At 36.2% G+C, this 19533-nt stretch overlaps 1 protein-coding gene across 2 annotated transcripts in view; it reads right to left on the bottom strand.

Moving 5' to 3' along the window:
* LOC110381084 (leucine-rich repeat-containing protein let-4) overlaps positions 1-19533 on the bottom strand; it is a 322306-nt gene that overhangs the window by 61422 nt on the left and 241351 nt on the right. For both annotated transcript variants that reach the window (XM_064035053.1, XM_021341295.3), the window contains one exon: positions 3129-3173. In XM_064035053.1, the coding sequence (XP_063891123.1) occupies positions 3129-3173 (45 nt within the window). The remainder of the gene's footprint in view (positions 1-3128; positions 3174-19533) is intronic.

Genomic DNA, 19533 nt, shown 5'->3' with positions numbered 1-19533 from the left:
TAATGGAAAACTCTCTCGAACCGGGCTAGAGATTCTCGCAGATTTTAATGTATTAAAATAACAACATTCTGTTTATTTCAGAACCAATTGCGGTCAAACTTTTGACCCACTATCAAGGCTTAGATTCGGATCGGTGCGCAGCCCTAGGGCACGAGAGAGGCGCAGACAAGTGGCACTAAGTTAGCAAGGGGCGAGGTCGCTTGAGGCCCCGGAGTCGCAAGGATCGCGAAATTGCTCGCGTTTCGAGTGCCCCGAGATTAGTGCGGGCTACGATGATATACACACACTGTTATAGCTGCCTCGCTCCAAATTTACTAGTTAGTACTCACAAACTACTGAAATTCGCGTCGGGATAGCGTGTTTGGACCGAATTAGGTTTAGAACAATGTCCCATTCGTCTGTATTACTTATGCGTCCAACATTACGGCTAACGATGGTTATGTGCAAAGTTTTATCTGCATTCATACGCGGTCTGAACACGAGCTCTGATTAAACGAGATACACCAATGTTATAATGAACACCTTCTTAGTACAGAATGTTAATTTTTCAAACTTAATTATGAAAGTGTGAACTTGTCTAATGTAGAGAAAATGTTCACACTACGCAGAAGACAGAGTTAAGTAACTATCATACATATTAAATGAACGAGAAAACTTTTTCTTTACATGCTACGGAGGCGAAGGTGCCATTACCAAAGTTACTCAAGTAATTAGCCGAAAAACTTACAAGCCTTTGTATCAACGGTTTAAACTTGGAATTCGGAAACTTCCCAACATCATTCAGGGGAAAGCAAAAAGGGCGGGAAAGTCGTTCGGAAATTAACAGATTTCATTTGAAACTCGCGGACAAGTTGTATAACAATCTCTTTCTTATCTGCGTTGGCTTTGGAAGGAATCTAAGCACGTATTAATTCGCAAGTTTTCGGGCTTGATGACTGCACACCGTGGGCGCGGGGCGCGGGGGCGGGGAGGGGTTGAGTAGAGACAAGATCGTGACAAGAATCGCGAGTGGTCACAATAAAAACCTGGGAAGGTGGAGCACTTCTTTTGGGAAATTAGTTGTCGCATTAGGTACCTATTACTGGCGTTCGGGTGTACGTGTTCGGGACGCAGCCATTGCTAATTATCGCACCGTTGATGAATGTTTGCGAACGCACCTCAATCAATGCCACGGCGGTGTGGCAAGGAACCAAGGAACCCAACAAAAGATGTTATTTACCTTTTCCTCTTCCATATTTTTAACTTAGTGGTGAACTTATCAAAAAATCTAAAATGAAGTATGAATGATTTTGATGAATAACTAATAAATAAAACGAAGTGAAAGAGCGAACAGAAATGGTGGGCGTGTGTTTTGTGCAACAAACATTATGCAGACTAATTATGAGATATGGCAACACTCAAAAACTTTAATATGGCGTATCGAGGGTGCATCTCCGGGTTTTAATGTTCGAGTGTGTTAATGTCAGCCATAAAATGTGATAAATCACAATTTAAGAGCCATGAAGGTTGCATGTTGCTATCGGCAACGAGAATAACTCATTTACTTCGAAAAATATACACAAGGGTCCTTTTTGAAGCCCAACAAAGTTCGTGTCGTAAGGAACAATCCCTGTAACTTTGCACTCAAAAAGTTTCGAAATTACGGAGTGCACGATGAGTAATTTATTTTAATTACATAGTTTGAGTGCATGAGTTCTACCTCTAATGGTATAAAATGCATATAAATATTAAAACACTACCCAAGGGTGCAGTAAAGAGGTTTCACACATTATAACAAACAAAACACTCTTTTCAAAATTGGAACCTTTTAAATTTAGAACCTTTCCATCATAGACAAAGGAAAGTACATTCCGATATCCGAACACTTTTAAAACACTTCATTCTAATTCGAAATGAGGACACGGAACAAAAAAGCATCAAAGTTCGTAAGAGCGGTGTCCCCGCTCCACAATTAAAACAAAAGAGGTACAGAGTAGCTCTTCAAAGCGCAATCGATTCTGAAACACAGCCGCAACTGAATTAGAGAACGTGTGATTTGAGAATATTGCTACTTATTCGCATTCCTCTTTTGTAGGGAGCTCAACCTCGTTTTCGAACTCACCTTTTTGACAATTTTTATTCGTTTTTGTGATGTGGTAACCCTGTTGTAATGTCAAAGAGAATTGCGTTTAAAATGTTAGCGAACATCGATTGAGGTTTGTTTCAATGGCTCTTTCTGCTGTTTACAATTTTGACTTAGGGGGGTGATATAATCCAGTGAACCTGTGTAATCGAGTGCTATATATAAACTTGGGAACTAAATCAAAAACAGATACACAGATACACACAATCTCCATAAATCATAACAAGAAAATATCAAAGCAAATTCAAAACCCCGATACCCAATAACTCAAAGCTAATAACGATTATAATTACATTAATTGAACAGTATCTGTTTCAGTGAATTATATTATCTAAATCTAATTATTAGAACGCGACGTCACAGTAAGCGGTTTAATATACGATAAGACGTAAAGTAATTAAGCGACAGAATCTACTGAGACTTACGTACAGCGGCCATCTTGATTATTGTCAGATTAATATTGTATTTTTTTTGGGCAGGTTTGCTGTATTTCATTTTTGGGATCTATTTATATTTTTGATCTACTTTTGCAGTGTTAGCTTCCAAATATATTGAAAATCTTGTTTAGTTATATCCCCTTTTTTACGAATTTTATGTAGCCAAGACTCCTGTATGTTGTTTCTGTAGTTATGCAGACTTATCTTTAAACATTTTGAAAAGAAAGTCGTGTACTCAAGAATGACTGACCCGTTTAAGCTGAAAATAAGAGGGGACCTAGCTTAGACCCGGGAGAAGCATTGAGTTTTTAACACCATCCGGCTACGGGAAGCAGTTATCTTGGGACGCGAGTGCAGCGGTGGGAGGAAGCTAGTATTAGTTTATACGTATATGTATGTATACAAATTCTCGTTCTAAAATAACCCTAATGAACCAAATCAAACATAATAGGTGTATACCAACAAACGTAATTCAATTATCTTGTATCGCGAGACTCATTGGCGTTAATAATTACCAAATTGATATCTACAAAGAGCACTTTGTTCTAGAAAGTTCTAGTGGGACTTACCGTTAATTTGGGGGTAGACTGTGAACGCATATTCGTTGTTTTTACCTGTAACAAATAAAAAAATATCATAAGTCTCTCAAGAGGTAAAATATGTGTTTGCATAATAAGGTTTTCCGAAAAAAAATAGTCTTGTTCAAAACTTTTCGACATTCAATGAAAAATTATCAAAAATATACATGTTTAATTTAATTAACTAGATGTACTAAAGCTAATCGCTTTTGATTATGTCAGGCAATTTCCGATTATCTGCATGGATTACTGAACATGTTAGATAATGTAACTATTGTCGTATGTTAGGATATCAATTCATACGTATCTACCTACAAAGGCTACGTATTACTTATTTTTTTAAAGCGTTAATACTAAAACGCAGCTTAATAAGCGTAAGTCTGCAATTCATTACTTTTAAATGTAGCAATTACTGAACGGATATTAAAATTAAACGTAATTAAGAATTCCATTTCAAGTGCAAGGGATCCGGGCTTTGCGTTTTATTATTGCTTGCACCATAATTATATCTACAGTTGCGAATAATTGCCACTTAAAATAAAGCGGATATTTCAAAACATCTATTTTTGTTTGAATCAATCGGCCACAATAGCCGTATTGTGCATTTGACGTGTTTAAACGCGTTTACGAAGCTCGCTGCGTTCCGGACGCGTGCCCTTTGCAAACTCACTTCACGGATGATTTGCTTGTCCGTATTCAACTTGGAGTTTCGGAAATTTCACGGTTGTATTGCGAGGAATATTATCGACAATCCGTGTGTGTTTAACAGTTTACAATTAATTATTATTCAATCTGCCTGCTTAATTACAAATTACGCGTTTGATTAAAGCCTGTAGGACCGAAAATTGTGTTTTGGTATGTTTTAATATTTTGTTGCTAAAGAAACCGAATTAATTGAATTCATGGATGTAGGAATTGAAAGTCTTTAGAAAAGAAATATTACAAATAAAAATATTTGGGTTGTTCGGACCTAGCGTTCGATTTTCGTTGTGACTTTTATTGCGCGGTATTCTTGCTCCCAAAGACACTAGTTTGCCATAAAACATGGACATTATGCCCTACAACTTTCAATTTAGCTATGAAACAAAACTAATCAAGTAACGTAACAAGATATTTGTAGCACAACCCCAATACCATATCAGCCTAGATGTAAGAGCCGACGCAATTTGCAGTAAATAAGGATATCGGTTTAGCGTCATTATCCCGGCGCGGCTCGCGATATAGCGGACCTCGTAAACGCGCCTCGAGTTAATGAGTTATGCCCTGCCCGCCTCTGTTGTGTGTTACACTGTGCGCTTCTTACCCACGATTTATTGTACTCGCTACGTAAGCAATTTCTTTAAACGATTTTTCATCTTATAGGTAAGTATACGTTTGAGTAATGAAACATGTGAGTAATAAATTACCGCCTCCTTAAGAACATGCGTGGCGTGTTCCGTGGGACTTATTTTTCATGTTAGGTCTGAACCGAAAATTGTAGCCGACATTTGTGGCGCGTATATTAAAATTTTCATTACCTGTCTGCTTTAGATTAAATTAAAATAGAAGTATGCTTTTGTTAGTCTGTTGCTTTAACAAGCCTGAGTGGTATGAATTGTGGGTGACGTGCCTGCGGAGTGGTAGACCTAAAACCTTGCTTTTATTAATATTAGCTTTTGCTATGTACGTAATTCGCTATACAAAGTAACCGTCTAATAAGTAAAAGGACTTTTCAAGCTTAAGAAATAAATGTTTTATTAGGACAATTACACCCTCTCGAGAGTTTAATATCAGCGTACTTGAGAAACACGATGCACATTTTATTTTAATTCAGTAGGATTATACAGCTTATCCTGTGAGCGGCTAAATAGAAGGCGTTTGACGTTGTCCCCTCCAGACTTGACGGGACAAAGGAGGGACGTCCGAGATGGTTTCTAATTACGACACAGACCGTTATGCAAATCGGGGGCCGACGCGGCGGCTCTTTGTCTCTAATAAACATGCGCGGCTCTTGCGGTCAGACCGCCAAATTGCTCGCCTTCCACTCGCCCCACCGGCAATAAAACCACTTGAATTGCACTGCCCTCTTTGTACAATTAGTACTCTTTGATCAACTACATTGGACGATTCCAATATTGAATTTCGTTTAGCGTTCGATTCTTAATTCTGTTTTAATCGGCGTTCAACTTTTGAATAGCGAACCCGTTTACGGCAGCGTTTATTAGGAGCTAAGACGTTCCGGGAGAGCGCGGGCCAACCTATTTAGTTGGCAGATGCGTTCCGGTAAATTGAACGGCAGCGTGGTCCGAGGAAATCGCCAGGTCGTGCCGTGACTTCGCTCGTTGTGAAACTAGGCTAAAAGCACCGCTTAGCCGCCATTCGGCGGTAATTTTTCACGGAAAACTGTCCGACCGTTCGGCGGACATACCACCGATTTAAACGAGTTTACGAACGTTTCGACAATCTGCTCGAACGTTTTTGTTCGAAACGCTATTGTTTTACGTCTATAAATTGCGAGGTAAATTTCGAGCGTCAGAATTCTCACAACTAACGCTGGGGACGCTCAGTTGGAAAAATATTCATTTTTCACACGCTCGGCAATATTTCCGTTTTTATTGGAACAATCGATGTGCCTTTTGCTCGTGTCTGTACAAAGGTTTGCTAAGCGACGCGTTGGCGTCGGTATTCGCGCGTATTTCGGAATCGTTGCATTTTCGCTTCGCGTTTGCAAGGGAAGTCGTTACCGGTGTCGTGATCGCGAGCAAAAAGTATAAACTGCTCTATCGGCCTTTGTAAACGCACACGTTGTAGTTTATATGTTCCTTGTGTTACTGTTGTAGTTTAAACTTTAACGCGGCGGTAATAAGATCATTTTGCTATGGATAAACATTCGTGTTCGCGGGGCGGTTTATGCGAAATGAAATTGTAATAATATTCATTTTTCCGGAAGCGGGACTCTATCCTTGTAACGTTTATGTTTGTTACACATGCCTTATGCAATTATTTTGTAACATAGTATTGTTTATAGTTTCCCATAAATACGTAACCATAACAGTTTCACTGGTTTCTAAGTAATATTAATGATATGTACTTACTTATCTAAATTAGCTGGCTTGTTTAACGCCAACGAGAATAACTCCCTACATTTACTTAGAAAAACATTCGTTATTTAGAAGCGTCTCACTATTTAATTATGTGAGTAGAAGTTTTTATAATAAAAAGGCTAAACATGGCTCAGCTCTGTCTTGAAAGAAGTAATTAAAATGAGACTTCTAAGTAATAGCCGCACGGCTCGGTCGATAATGAAGTTAAGCAACGTTTGGCGCGGTTTATCCAAAGATGGGTCCGAAAATGGAAGTTCCTTATTAAGGAAAATCAAAATAAAGCTGAAAATAATCAGCATAGCAAACCAAAATAATTTAATTTTTGAACCAAATTCCGTCCGTACGTAGGTACCAAATGGGAATACACCGTCCCATCACAGGATCGACATTGGATCTAAACCCAGATTAAACTTAATCCTTGGTTCAAATCTCATTTGTTTCGGAGCACTCACACGTGTAGTTACGGTGAATTACTATTACTTAACTTTACTGAAACTAATTACTGGGAGATTGTTTCAACGTGGATGCCATCCAGTTAATTAATCCTTATTATATATTTGAACGCTGGAGGGAAATAGGTAATGAGAGTACTGTTTTGGGGAATGAAGATAAAGGTATATAATTTTATCTCTTAAGTTTAGAATTCAGTAACACTATCTGTCAGGCTGTACGCCATGTTGTCATAATCAAGCAAGGAAATAACCAAACAATCTAGCAGTTTTTTTCAATATAGGCCAACAGTGAAAATAGGTCCTATACAAAATTCCACTATTAATTGGAGTAATTCATCAAAAATATCAATTCAAATCCATTAATATGAAACACAGCTAAACGACCACGTATCACCACGGCAGCCATTTTGTATGAACTCCAACAATAAAACGAAACAAAATCAATCATATCTAAATAATATTTGTGACATAACAGCGTACAATTGGAAAGCTAAAAGCTTAATTATTCAGTTGTTAATATTTCATAAACCCTGTGTGGACTAATGAAACTCGTTTCAATATAATAAATTATTTTCCGCTGCGAATGACTGCCAAATAATATACTCACAATTAGCTATGGTAGGTCTGAATGAATTTTACTAACAAACACAGGTTGCATGTGTGGGGTTAAGTTAAAAACGACAGCCGTTTGAAATTTATGAGAGTGCTCGGTGACTTGTTTTGCATATAAAAGGGGTAACAATTGATTTATTGTGTGTTTCCTTTTTTTCAAGACATGGAATTATATCTGCATGTTTAAATAAAACCTATAAAAATGAAGTTAATGCTGTAATAGCTATGTGAGTAATTGTGCGCAATTTTCAAATTTATCATTAGTTTATTTTGGTTAATATTTTATTAAGAATTCTATATCTGCTTGTGTCCAATAAGCTTTCTAAATTAAGGATTCTTTCTAAGGGTTGTCCTACTAATTAAACTTAGTTTTCATCCCCTTTAACATTTATACTCCTATTGTGGTTATCTGCATTCATTATGCTGTCATGGCGAATCCCATGTTGGGTCACGCCACAACGGCTTAGAAGCTTAAAATTTTAACCCCATAGGACCAAAAGGACCCCGCTCATTTTCCAAAATGTTTGAGATTTGTGCGGTCATGCTTCATTGGATTGTCTTGGTAATTAATTTGGGAGATGATTTATGTAATTATGTGGGTATGTGGTATATAACAATGGTATATTAGATGGTAACGTATTTACATATATACTATATGTATGCTAGTCATTTTGTTCCTCGTGTATGTATGTAATATCGACGTAGTTACAAACTGATTTCACAATTGAAAGTATACCTGTATTTTTGTCATAACTTATTTCTTTAACCTCAAGTATAGTGGGGTTATCTATACTTCTTTACTAATATTATAAAGCTGAAGAGTTTGTTTGTTTGTTTGGACGCACTAATCCCAGGAACCACTGGTCTGATTTGAACATTTCTTTCAGTGTTAGATAGCCCGTTTATCGAGGAAGGCTATAGGCTTTTTATCCCGGTACTACCCGTAGTTCCCACGGGATGCGGGTGAAACCGCTGGCAGAAGCTAGTACAAATAAAATATTTGAACGCTCTTAGCTCGTTAGTTGCACCATCTCAAAATTAAGCTCCACTTGCAAAATATTGACTTTTAAATATTATGTCATTATAACAAACCTGCATATTGTATGGCAATGTTGTTTGTTTGTTTGTTTATCCTGAATAGTATGTAAGTAGGTTTGTTTGTGTTACATTGGCACACATTAAATCTGTGTTGTTGTTAATTCAACTCATTAATTGGGTCTGCAATGCAGGTCTTTGATACCTGTATACTGTAGTAAGCAGGTAAGTAATCATAGAAAATCATAAGGGGATTTCAGCTACTGTTTGCTTATTTTTTACGTATACGTTAGTTACGAAACAGCTTTAAGTAAATGGAAAAAATAAAACTGTATGACTTTAGTTTAAAAACTGACTTATCCACCTTATTTGCCGACACAGTTTGTATTTCTTGTAATAAGTATTCGCAACAAATATACAACAATATCAAAACAACACACTGTCTCCCTAAAACAAACTTCCGAACTCCCCTTATCGGGCAAAACAAACAAAGGTACACTGATTGCAACTGGAAGTCCACTCCACAGTCATCAAGCCCAACGTTTGCCCACTACCCAAACAATAGTGGGCAAAACAAATTTATCGATAGTGATAAATCGTGGGACGTTCCCTGAATAACTTTGGCCATTCTTTTTGTCCGATTGATTGCCGATAATTTCGGCTTGGTGAAAGAAAATTGCTTCCATAATCGGTTGAATAGCTTACGTTATAAGGATTGTGGGGGTTTCTCTTGTTATATGATTTGATTTTGCTTTTCTTATGTGTTTTGGTACATATACAGTTTGGATATGCTCGCGTGTTTTTTTTAAGACGACGATTATCAAATCAAATTAGTTTGCAATTAATAACATATGAGTCTTTTCACACTGGCAAGCAGTTAAAGTGCGAAAAGGCTGTAAAATATTCATATTGTTAATGTGTGAGTAAAACATGAATATTATTAAAGTAAAAATAGTATTCAAACAAGAAAATCGAGCAACCTCACAAACACAGTTTTACGATTCAACCCCATTCATAAGATCGGACAGCATAATATAACGTGGCATAAAAGATATCAAATGTTCGCGAGGTCTTTGCTCTCGGATGCACGCAGCATCTGTGCACTGGCGACTGAGATTAATGGATAGCTGGCGGAAACCACCACGGTATGCGGCTTCATTTGTTTAAATATTGTTATTGGATACGAGTGTAGAATGGAGAACATCTTGGGGTAAAAGATAGGAGTGGTAAAGTTATCTAGAAGATATCATAATCATTCTTATGCCCTCATCTATGTATCGATACTTCTATGATAATTTGATAAAGAGGAAGAGAGTTTGTTTGTAGCTACTGAACTTAAAGGCTCCAAAACTACTGAACCGACTTGAAAAATATTTTCACTGTACCAATATTTTATCCCGGTACTGGAAAAAAGTTCCCACGGGACGCGGGTGCAACCACAGGATAACGGCTAGAAGGTATATATTATGAAGATTTTGTTTAATTGTAAAAAGTCAAAAATACTCTTATAAAGAGTATTTAAAGTCTCTTTGTAAACCGTGCAGGTTTTTCATCAAACTAAAAATTGTGCAATAAACATTCCTGAACACAAAATATGGTTTTATAGTCTTTGCAAAATATACACATTAAAATGTAACGATACGAATAGTGAAAGATAAGAGCTCTTTGTATCGAAGCGAAGTTCGGAGCTCTTCGGAACACTTCGGAACTGCTCGGCTCCGAGAAAATCCGTCATCTTTTCTTCGTCCGTTGCATTCTGGTGGGACAACCGTCGGCTGCACCACAATAGATCGTATATAACGAGAAATAAATGTACGTTTGTACATCAAAATAAGGGATACTTTTATGTGAATTGCTTTTGAGATAAGGTACGATTCTTTATCTCTATTTAGATTTCAGACAGAGTGACATTGTAATCAAATGTTGTGTGTTAGTAAAAATGGATGTACTATTTTGATAAGATATATAGAAAGTTTAGGTATTAGGGTTATAACAAAATGTAAACGCGGTCAACTTGAGAACTTCCAGGTTTTTGTGAAGTCGGTAAAAAAAATCCGGATAAAAGACTCAACCTCATAATAAACCCCAAGCTATATTTGGTCTACCACCAAAGCATTACGTTAAAAGACCATTACACGAAGTAGGGTGACAACGACAGCGTCCGCACACCGGGATTCCCTTATAATTTCTTTTTGATACCGGAATAAGTCCGCATTCGGGAACTTAAATTACGTATGGTAGGAGGCGGGCCCGTATCGCGATTCGTATCGAGTGGGAAATAAATCCCGGGGCGTCGTCGCAGCCATTCGCCATATTGGATTACTGGCAAAGTATTCTCTTAAGTTTCATTAAGCGATCCGAGTGATATCCGCTGGGATAGATATGGGATCTAGACGCCGTATAAATCTTGATGGGATTCCGCTGAAAGTTTGGACACCCTTTATTTACTTTTTGGACGTAGGCTCGGATTTTTTGTGGATTTTCTTTTTTTATTGTGTGGAGGAAGATTCCGTTTTGCAAGATATTTGTAGGTGGTTATTTATAGACTGGATATAGTTATTTAGTCGACTTATATGAAGATAGAGAACATAGTAAGGAAGTGGTGGTAGTTAAAATGATAGGGACATTTATCATCATTAAGAAATTATAACTATTTGCAATATTCTTATTTTAATTATTTCAGCAACACAGTAGGTGCCTGTTACATTGGAAAGAAGAAGAAAGAATCATAATCCATGTCAAAACACCCATACTTTAGTAGGCAGATAATACAAAATATTTTTACCCTATCTAGGCGCTCATTTCCAAAACATCAGCACGATGTATGCTCCCTATAATCGAGTACCTCCGTGGTGGGAGGGTAAATAGGACCTCCTCACGAGGGATGGTAGGAATTTTCTCGAAGCTTTGTGCCTGACCTGTGTACATTATATGTGTGTATTATGTATCAATTTAAGTCGCCACCTTTGTTATTAAGTTATTGATTGTGTATCTGTGTTGCGCTTTGTGGTTTTTCATGATTTTGATCAGAAATTGACCAGTTGTTAGCTTCAACATAGTGCGGCTTATCATCATCATCATCATCATCTCAGCCATAGGACGTCCACTGCTGAAAATAGGCCTCCCCCTTAGATCTCCACTTATGCGGCTTATATCCGGCAACAATAAGATCTTCAAAATTGCGACAAAAAAACTATGAAAATGTAACTTATTGACGGTTCAAAGAGTTAAAATTTCCATTATGGGGCTTTATTCAAAATCGAGGCACAATTTTAATCATATGCGGTAGTGTTTCGAACTTCTATAAAAAAGCTGCATTTACAGATTCTGAAGAAGGTTTTGTTTCCATTAAAGGCAGTGTGCCCTAGTCGGTATCGCGTGACGATCGGACCTCGTCATCCGGGTAGTAAACTCCTATCCTTTTCCCTATTTTTATATAGTAACAAGATAAAATCTAGTTGATTAAAAAAACCTAGTAAGAGTACAAACGTGGTAATGTTTATAAACTTGTTATTCATCTCATCAGAAAAGCGAGTTAAACACAGCACCCATCCCAAAAAAGTCTTAACTTTTTTATACATCATCACATACATTGACGATCGCACAAACAGCCCAGTTTAATGGACGGTAGCGTATTTTGTTGATACCGACGCTTTTTACGGTTTTCCAGTGACTTCTTATGGTAACTCTGATCGTAAATTAAGAATATGTGGAGGGAAATGGCAGGGAGACGACCTTGAACGGATGGTATGGCTTTTAGACTAAGATCTTTGGGTAGTTTGTAGATTATTCTAGATTTTAGAAAAATCTGATTGGATTGAAATCTCTTTGTAGGTAGGTGTAAGGGATTTTTTAAAGAAAATATGACGTAGTCTGTGATATATGCCTATATTGTCCAAATATATCAGGTGTTAATATAATTGCAATTTCTGTAGTATGGGATATTTCAACAATGTGAATCATTGTGAGTCATCTTCATGCTACGATATATAACGCTACGAAATGCTACGGCGTAGCTTGCTACGACCATATGATCACCACACTTCAAGTATATTTTAGGATTGATCTTTAAGGTACAGATATACTGTGAAACATTGCGGCAGTAAAAAACCCGAATCGTAACCATGTAAGTATATTAGGAATGGTAAGCCAGAAATAGACTGTGAAACATGGCTAAAAAGTTGGTTAATAATCAGGTCAGAAACAGTCTCCAATATTACACAATTCATGGTCATTATTAAACTGACCACTATGCCGATATTATAGCTAATAAATACTCGACAATAATTCTAACGATAATCGATTTTATTGTGTGGACTGGAGGTATCGTAAATTCAGTTATATAAAGGAAGAAATATTACTACGTAGATATAATTTAATCTGAAACTAACTGTTAGGTAGTAAAACTAGTTTTGATTTAGATTCCCTAGTCTATTCTCCTCTTTTGTGTAAGTGTGGTCATAACAATTTATGGAAGGAAATATGGGTTTTAAGCGTGATAATATTAAGTGAAATTGGATTAAGATTTTCTTATGCACCGTGTACTATAGAATCTATGGTTTTTCATTGGCTATTATGCAGGTCTTGATATTATAATATACGTAAAAAAAGAACTGAAAAAATACTAAATTCTTAGTGATAATCTTGCTCAAAATAACATGACTATTGAGAGTATTTTATTTGTATTTTCCATTGACAATGGTCAAGAACAGTCCAAAGTAAATAAATAAATAGATCCCTTTTTTACAAGAAAAATACTCTAAACCAATAAAATCGTAGTCACATAAAAACCCTTTCGTGAACGTAAAACGGAACGTATTAAGTTTGGAGTTTTACGGTGTGGACGGGTTAAGTTTATGTAATGGTAACTTAATGGAAACGAGTGTAAAAACTAATTTACTGAAATAAACACCATGTTAAAAGTTTCTTTTGTTTCTAATAATTACACCTTTCAAATGATTTTTATGTCATTCTTGACTTCTTTTCTTACGATTAGAGACACTTCTTTCCCGTACTCGAATAAAATATGGCCTTGACACTCATAAATAACGTAACTTTGTATAAGTAAAAATTTACAAAATCAGTTCAGGAGATCCCGTCATTCTCAACAACTTCACAAACTTTAATTTTGTCCAACGTTAGAATGGAAAAATACATTTTAATCTTCAATAAACACTATATTATTATCAATGAAACTAGACCTATATGTATTTACATTCACAATTCCATCCAATAACGCAAGGTTATATTATAAATTAAGAAACCTTTCTCCCTGCCCACGTGGTTCGAAAATTCATTTTCATTAAAAGCGTGTGACTAAGTTGGGGTTAAGTACAGCACTAGTACTTGCTAATGTTAAGCTTTTAACTTAATGCGAGGCATTTTAATTGAGATTTACTTAGATTTCTTAGAACTTGGCGCGAATGGGTGAATGAAAATGAATTGTAATTGTTCCCAGTTTTCTTTCCTCCGGGGAGTTTTCGCGGGATCTTGTAATAGAAAAGTTTTTAAGAGGAAATCATTTATTCGGGCCAGTTGAAAAGTTGTTTTTGTTACAAACCTAATTCCTACTTATTCTTTAAATAAAGTTTTGGTCTGGGTTAGTGGATAATGGTAGATTTATTCAGGTAAACAAATCTTCATTTGAATTGAAAAATGCTGGCTAATCTTAAGTACACGTATTACCTGTATTTTAAGTATGCTTCTTATAATAACTACGCACCTTTAAAAACTTCTAATATTAAGTATCTATTATATTACTGTTTCTTAATAAGGCAATGGTCACTGGTCTCAATTATTTCCGATTTCATTGATTTTGGTCCCAAATTCTGTAATTTACCTTTAAACATAATTTAAATCAAATCACGTGCTAACAACCAATATGATAGATTCGCATCGGCTAACATACACAAAATTATCGGTTCCTCACAAGTTTGACACCAACTTCAAACTGAGGTTGAAACTCTTGCGAAACCCACAAGTGATAAGAGGAAGCGGAATTAGGATTTCAATTATTCAGAAATAGTCAGGCAGATAAACGCAGAAAATAATATTATATCCTTGTCTAAAGATCCTTTTGGAGCCACAAAAGGATTGATAAATTGTTTTCAAATCATTCAAATAATTTAGAAAAGAAATCCATTTTACCTATGCTTTGTAAAGATATTGTAGCACCAGACAGGCGTAAAAGTAAGCGCATCAGGATAGATTACATATACATATAAAACCTTTCAAAAACGTACTGGAGCGTTTTCTCTGCATTTTGATTTGTTTGCTAATTTATTTTTACACTAGCTTTCCGCCCGCGGCTTCGCCCGCGTGGAATTCGGTTCACCCCTCCCGCTGTGGGTTAGCAGCGGTGAGGGAGTGTCAGACTCTTACTGACTAAAATCGTCGTGTTCCGTCCTAGGCCTTTTATATACCAGGGCCGCGGTACCTCTTTCGAACAACCCGCAGCCGCGGCTGGCCCTGGCGTTACTGGGCCCCACTGATTTCAAAACACGTTAAGACTAATTCGCGGCGAACCTTAACACCATCAACCTTATCGCCATCTATCGAGCTATCGGGAAGCTCGCGATTGAACAATGAGCTACAGGTTAAAGCGCGAGATATCATTGCACTTCTTACGTATCTTAAAAAAAAACAACGTCACCACGTTTTAAAAAGCTATCATTCCACTTCTTACGTATTTTAAAAACACATCGTTACCACGTTTTAAAAACACCCACCGCCATCTATCGCATACCTCAAGAACTAAATAACTTAACTAATACTTATACCAATTAGTAATTCGTTGAATTATAGTTATTTCAGGATAAGTAGATGTAAAAAAAACAGTTAAGACGATAAAACAAATTGTACGTCATCCCTCGGGAATTCCTCATTTTCGAGGATTCATTATCGTATCATTTAGCTTCTAAATTTATATGTTCATATTCGTTTGCAATATATAAGTAGATGTAAAAAAAAAAACAGTTTAGACGATTAAACAAATTGTACATCATCCCTCGGGAATTCCTCATTTTCGGGGATTCATTATCGTATCATTTAGCTTCTAAATTTACATGTTTATATTCGTTTGCAATATATTACCTTGTTTTAAACGACACACAGCGCCATCTACAATCCATCCATCAAGCAAACAATATTTTTGTTTTCCCTCGGGAATATCTATTTTTTTCGGGATAAAAAGTACCCTATTATTTAATCCGGACTTTTAACTTTACGTCTGCAAAATTTCAAAGCAATCGGTTCAGTAGTTACGGCGTGAAAGCGGAACAAACAAACAAACAAACTCACTTTCCGATTTATAATATTAGTAAGGATAAAGCAAGGAAAGCAAGGAATAAAATACCGTATTATTTTATTTTTAATCAGTTTCGGCATTTCCCGCTTCAGCTTATGTTTTGCACCCCAATAATGTATATAGGCGGTGAACACAAGGTGTGGGGTCAATAATACGAGGTCAAATATTTGTCCGTCGCGTGCGGGTAGATGTTTGTCAAGGGTCATAGGACACCCGGGTCTTAGGGTACACCCGGGTATGTACGGTTATGTTTTTATTTAGTGAACGTAAATAAGAGGCGTGTTATCGGGAGTTAGGTTAGAAGGCTTTGGTGAAAACTTTTTGATAGAAATTTTAGAGTCTGTTTTGTTTGAATTATTTGTTTGATGGACGGTTTTAGAAGAGATTTGAATCTAGAACTAATTATATTTTATTGTATTTAAAAATCTACACTGGTTTTTTTAAGTAAACTCTTCAAATTGACCAAATAATTCGAATGAAAACAATATTGTAGTCTTGGAATATCTTCACTAATCCAAGACCAAAAACTCCTAAAACACTATTCTTACTAGCAGGATAAAACTTGGAAAATTGCGAAATAAACAACTTACGTTTGATTTCCATGCCTGACCTTGTCACCATGTTTATTTCTCAAAGCGTTTGTTCTGTCGCCATCAATCAATAGCATTTCTCTTTACTGGGTTAGTGGAAACCATGGCTTCCCATACTTCTAACACATAAATGTACTACTCTGCATGTTTGTGTTTTCCTACTTTACGGGGTAAATATTTTTCGTAGAGTATCGAATAAGTTTTCGCGTGTTACACAAAATATGCGCACATGAAAGAGAAATGTATTTGTTCGCCCATTCTTTATGGTTTGTTGTAGTTAATTTTGGGAAAAGAAAAGGGTTGCTTTTCGAACATTTTCCCTTCATATTTTTTGCCTGTCGATTGAGGTATGTAACTCTCGCTTATGAAAAAGTAATAACATTAAAAGTGTAAAACAGAATTATAAAAGTCAAACGCGGTGTTTCGGTCAACCATATTCACGTAAATGTTTCGAACAATTTTAAAACTATGAAACGTTTCAAACTTTGAATTTGGCTAATTTAATTAGCGTGTAATCAAATATGTTTGGTGTTCCAAAAAGTTCAGCGTTTTACTGAAAACCTATTTTGACATTATTTTTCATGCATGCATTAATTTTTAATTGCCATTATGGGTTTAGCGATTGTGGTTTTGTAATTATATTAATATAGGTAGGATTTATCTGACACATTGTTAGTTGTAGTGAAAAATTAAGTGGAATTAGCTAACATCATCATTGTACCGAATTAGGCTTAATTAACCGTATACTAAATGACATAGAAGCTTTAGTCTGCCATTGATGTCAAAACTATACAAAAAATAATTCATAACTAAGAAAGAAACACTGGTCATCATCAGTAATCAAACCCGCACTCTTGTACCTACTTGAAAGGCAGATGCTGTACTGTAACCACTAAACCGACGACTTTCGACTTTTTTTCAAGAGTTCCTACAATAGATACAGCATTCTCACACCAGCATTTTTCCAACAAACAAAAGCTAAAACAACCTAATTAATAATCGAGTATTTGCTTAAATAACTTATAAGAGCCGGCCCCTGCATATGTATGCGGTGCGGTTCACAAACGGAATCAAATTAATTATGATGAAGTGTTGCACCTGTTGGCACGACTAATAGCCGGTGGACCGCACTTATTGGAAACGGTTTACGTAACCCCTGATTTATTACTAAATTAGTTAGAGAAACGTGATGATATTACTTAATGCGGACTACAGACTCCTTTGTATTTCGACGATATCTTGGTATCTAACGTTCTATCTGTGCGGAACGTGGCTATAATGCATAGTTTGTTCCAAAAATAAAACAAAAAGGTTGTCGTACAGAGGGTGATGCCCGCAAGTCATATAATCAGATTCCAAAAATACTTCCACATATTAAAAGCAAAATCATCCTTGATACTACTTACAGAGTTTTTCTACCCCGGAAATATTTACGGCTCCTCAGGGAAAGTTGAAGAAATCGTAAAAGAAAAGCTCGTAAATAATACGTCTTTTGCTTTATTTTAGCAACATGTGCAAAACAGAACACATATTATTATTTAAATAGAAAATAATTGAAGTAATAACGTATTATTATTGAGCAAAACGCAACAAAAGAACAATGTATGTTGCGGTCCGCCGCATAACCGCAACGAAGAAACAATAATAATATTCACAAATATTTCTGTTATTTTCTCACAAAGCACGTTAAAATATAATGCCTAAGTGCGGTCATGCGGGAAACGAAAACCTGTTTTACTGGCAATAACTGGCTATTCACATATACAAATATAATAAAAAAATCTATAGGTACGTAATATCTACTAAATCCCATAATATAAAAACAAGAGACATTCGGCCACAGACACCAGGGCCGTTAATAACGCGGTGTCGGCGACAGCTAGAGCGCTCTAGACAGTGTCGAGAGGTGTCAGAAAGAAGTGTAGTGCGCAGGTGCGGCATATAAATAATGGGAGCCCGGCTTGCCGCGGTGTCGCGAAAAATGTTCCCCTAGATATTTAATGCGAGGCTTTCCAGTATATGTGCGTTAAGTACAGAGTTATAAAGGATTGTTCGTAGCTTTGGGAAAGTTTTGCTTCGGTCCGGGAAATATGGCATTTTATTTTGAGTATGATGTTGCTTAAAAATATAAACTACCCAGCTTCAATACCTAGTTATTCAGTAGTTTAACCAGAAAGTAAATATGATTTTAAGCAGAGACGTGCATGTAGCATACATAAATGGATAGTATTCATACATTGCGTATAATTTTATGTTCTACGTTTTACGTAAGAGGAACTATCATTGAGGCCCAGGTTTCCACGTCAGTGTAGACAGGAATTCCGGCTCCCAGCGGATCTGGCTGCTCAAATAACGCCGGACGCAATTAACAAAATTGTCTCTCACCCAGACTTTTTTAATGAGATTTATGGTTTCGACAACGCCATTCTTTTGTTTGTGGTACCTGTACATAACACGCTTTTACAGAAAAAAATATATTTTAATTTGACATCTACTTAACTTTGGTGAGAAAAAATTAAAAGCGTCATTTCAATTTCGTGTTCATTCAACTTGAAAATTGTTTGAAGCCAAAATATATTTAACAAAGGCCGTCCAAAACCTAGATTAATTTTGGGCAAACACTTTACGTAAAGCGAGGGCTCATTTTCAAGTTCACACCAATGAAATAATTCTGAGATTTCTCCATCTATAAGTGCTTTTGACTTATAATACTCAAAGGTGTTTGTTTGAAAGCATTAATTCCTTGAATATTCAATTGGATTTTTGAAATTATTGTTGTATTTTGTACAAGAGGGTTATTAGCTAAAATATGATACCATTTCGCGCAACTAAAAGAAATTACAAAAAAAATCGATTGCTATACGATTACGTGGATAAAACAAAAGAAAACAGTAACTTATAAAGCCCTCGATCCGAACACTTGATATTTTCATCCCCAAAAAAATCCATTTTTCTTACCTTTCCGAATTCTCATATGTATCGAAACATGTAATTTATATAGTCGCCGTAACGCCTTGAAACGATGCTACGGGGACAACCGGCGGCGGCCATCTTGGAAAAAAGTATCGGAAGCGTGCACTGTCATAAATAATTCAGGGTTCCGTATATTTATTTTTATTTTCACTTGTGAAGATGTGGATAAGAAATTGGACCTTGGTGATTGTGAAATGTGTTCGGATGATTGATGGCTCTTTTATTTTTATTATGGTGTTAGGTTTTTGCAGAGAATGAAATAAGAAATGAAGACGTGTGTTGGTGCAGAGATTGCCCTGGAGGCATAGAATAAACTATAGTAATATAAAAATGCCATATAAAGAC

Source organism: Helicoverpa armigera, chromosome 6, assembly GCF_030705265.1.
Source record: "Helicoverpa armigera isolate CAAS_96S chromosome 6, ASM3070526v1, whole genome shotgun sequence".
Lineage (NCBI taxonomy): Eukaryota > Metazoa > Arthropoda > Insecta > Lepidoptera > Noctuidae > Helicoverpa > Helicoverpa armigera.
This window is presented reverse-complemented; position numbering and strand designations above follow the sequence as displayed.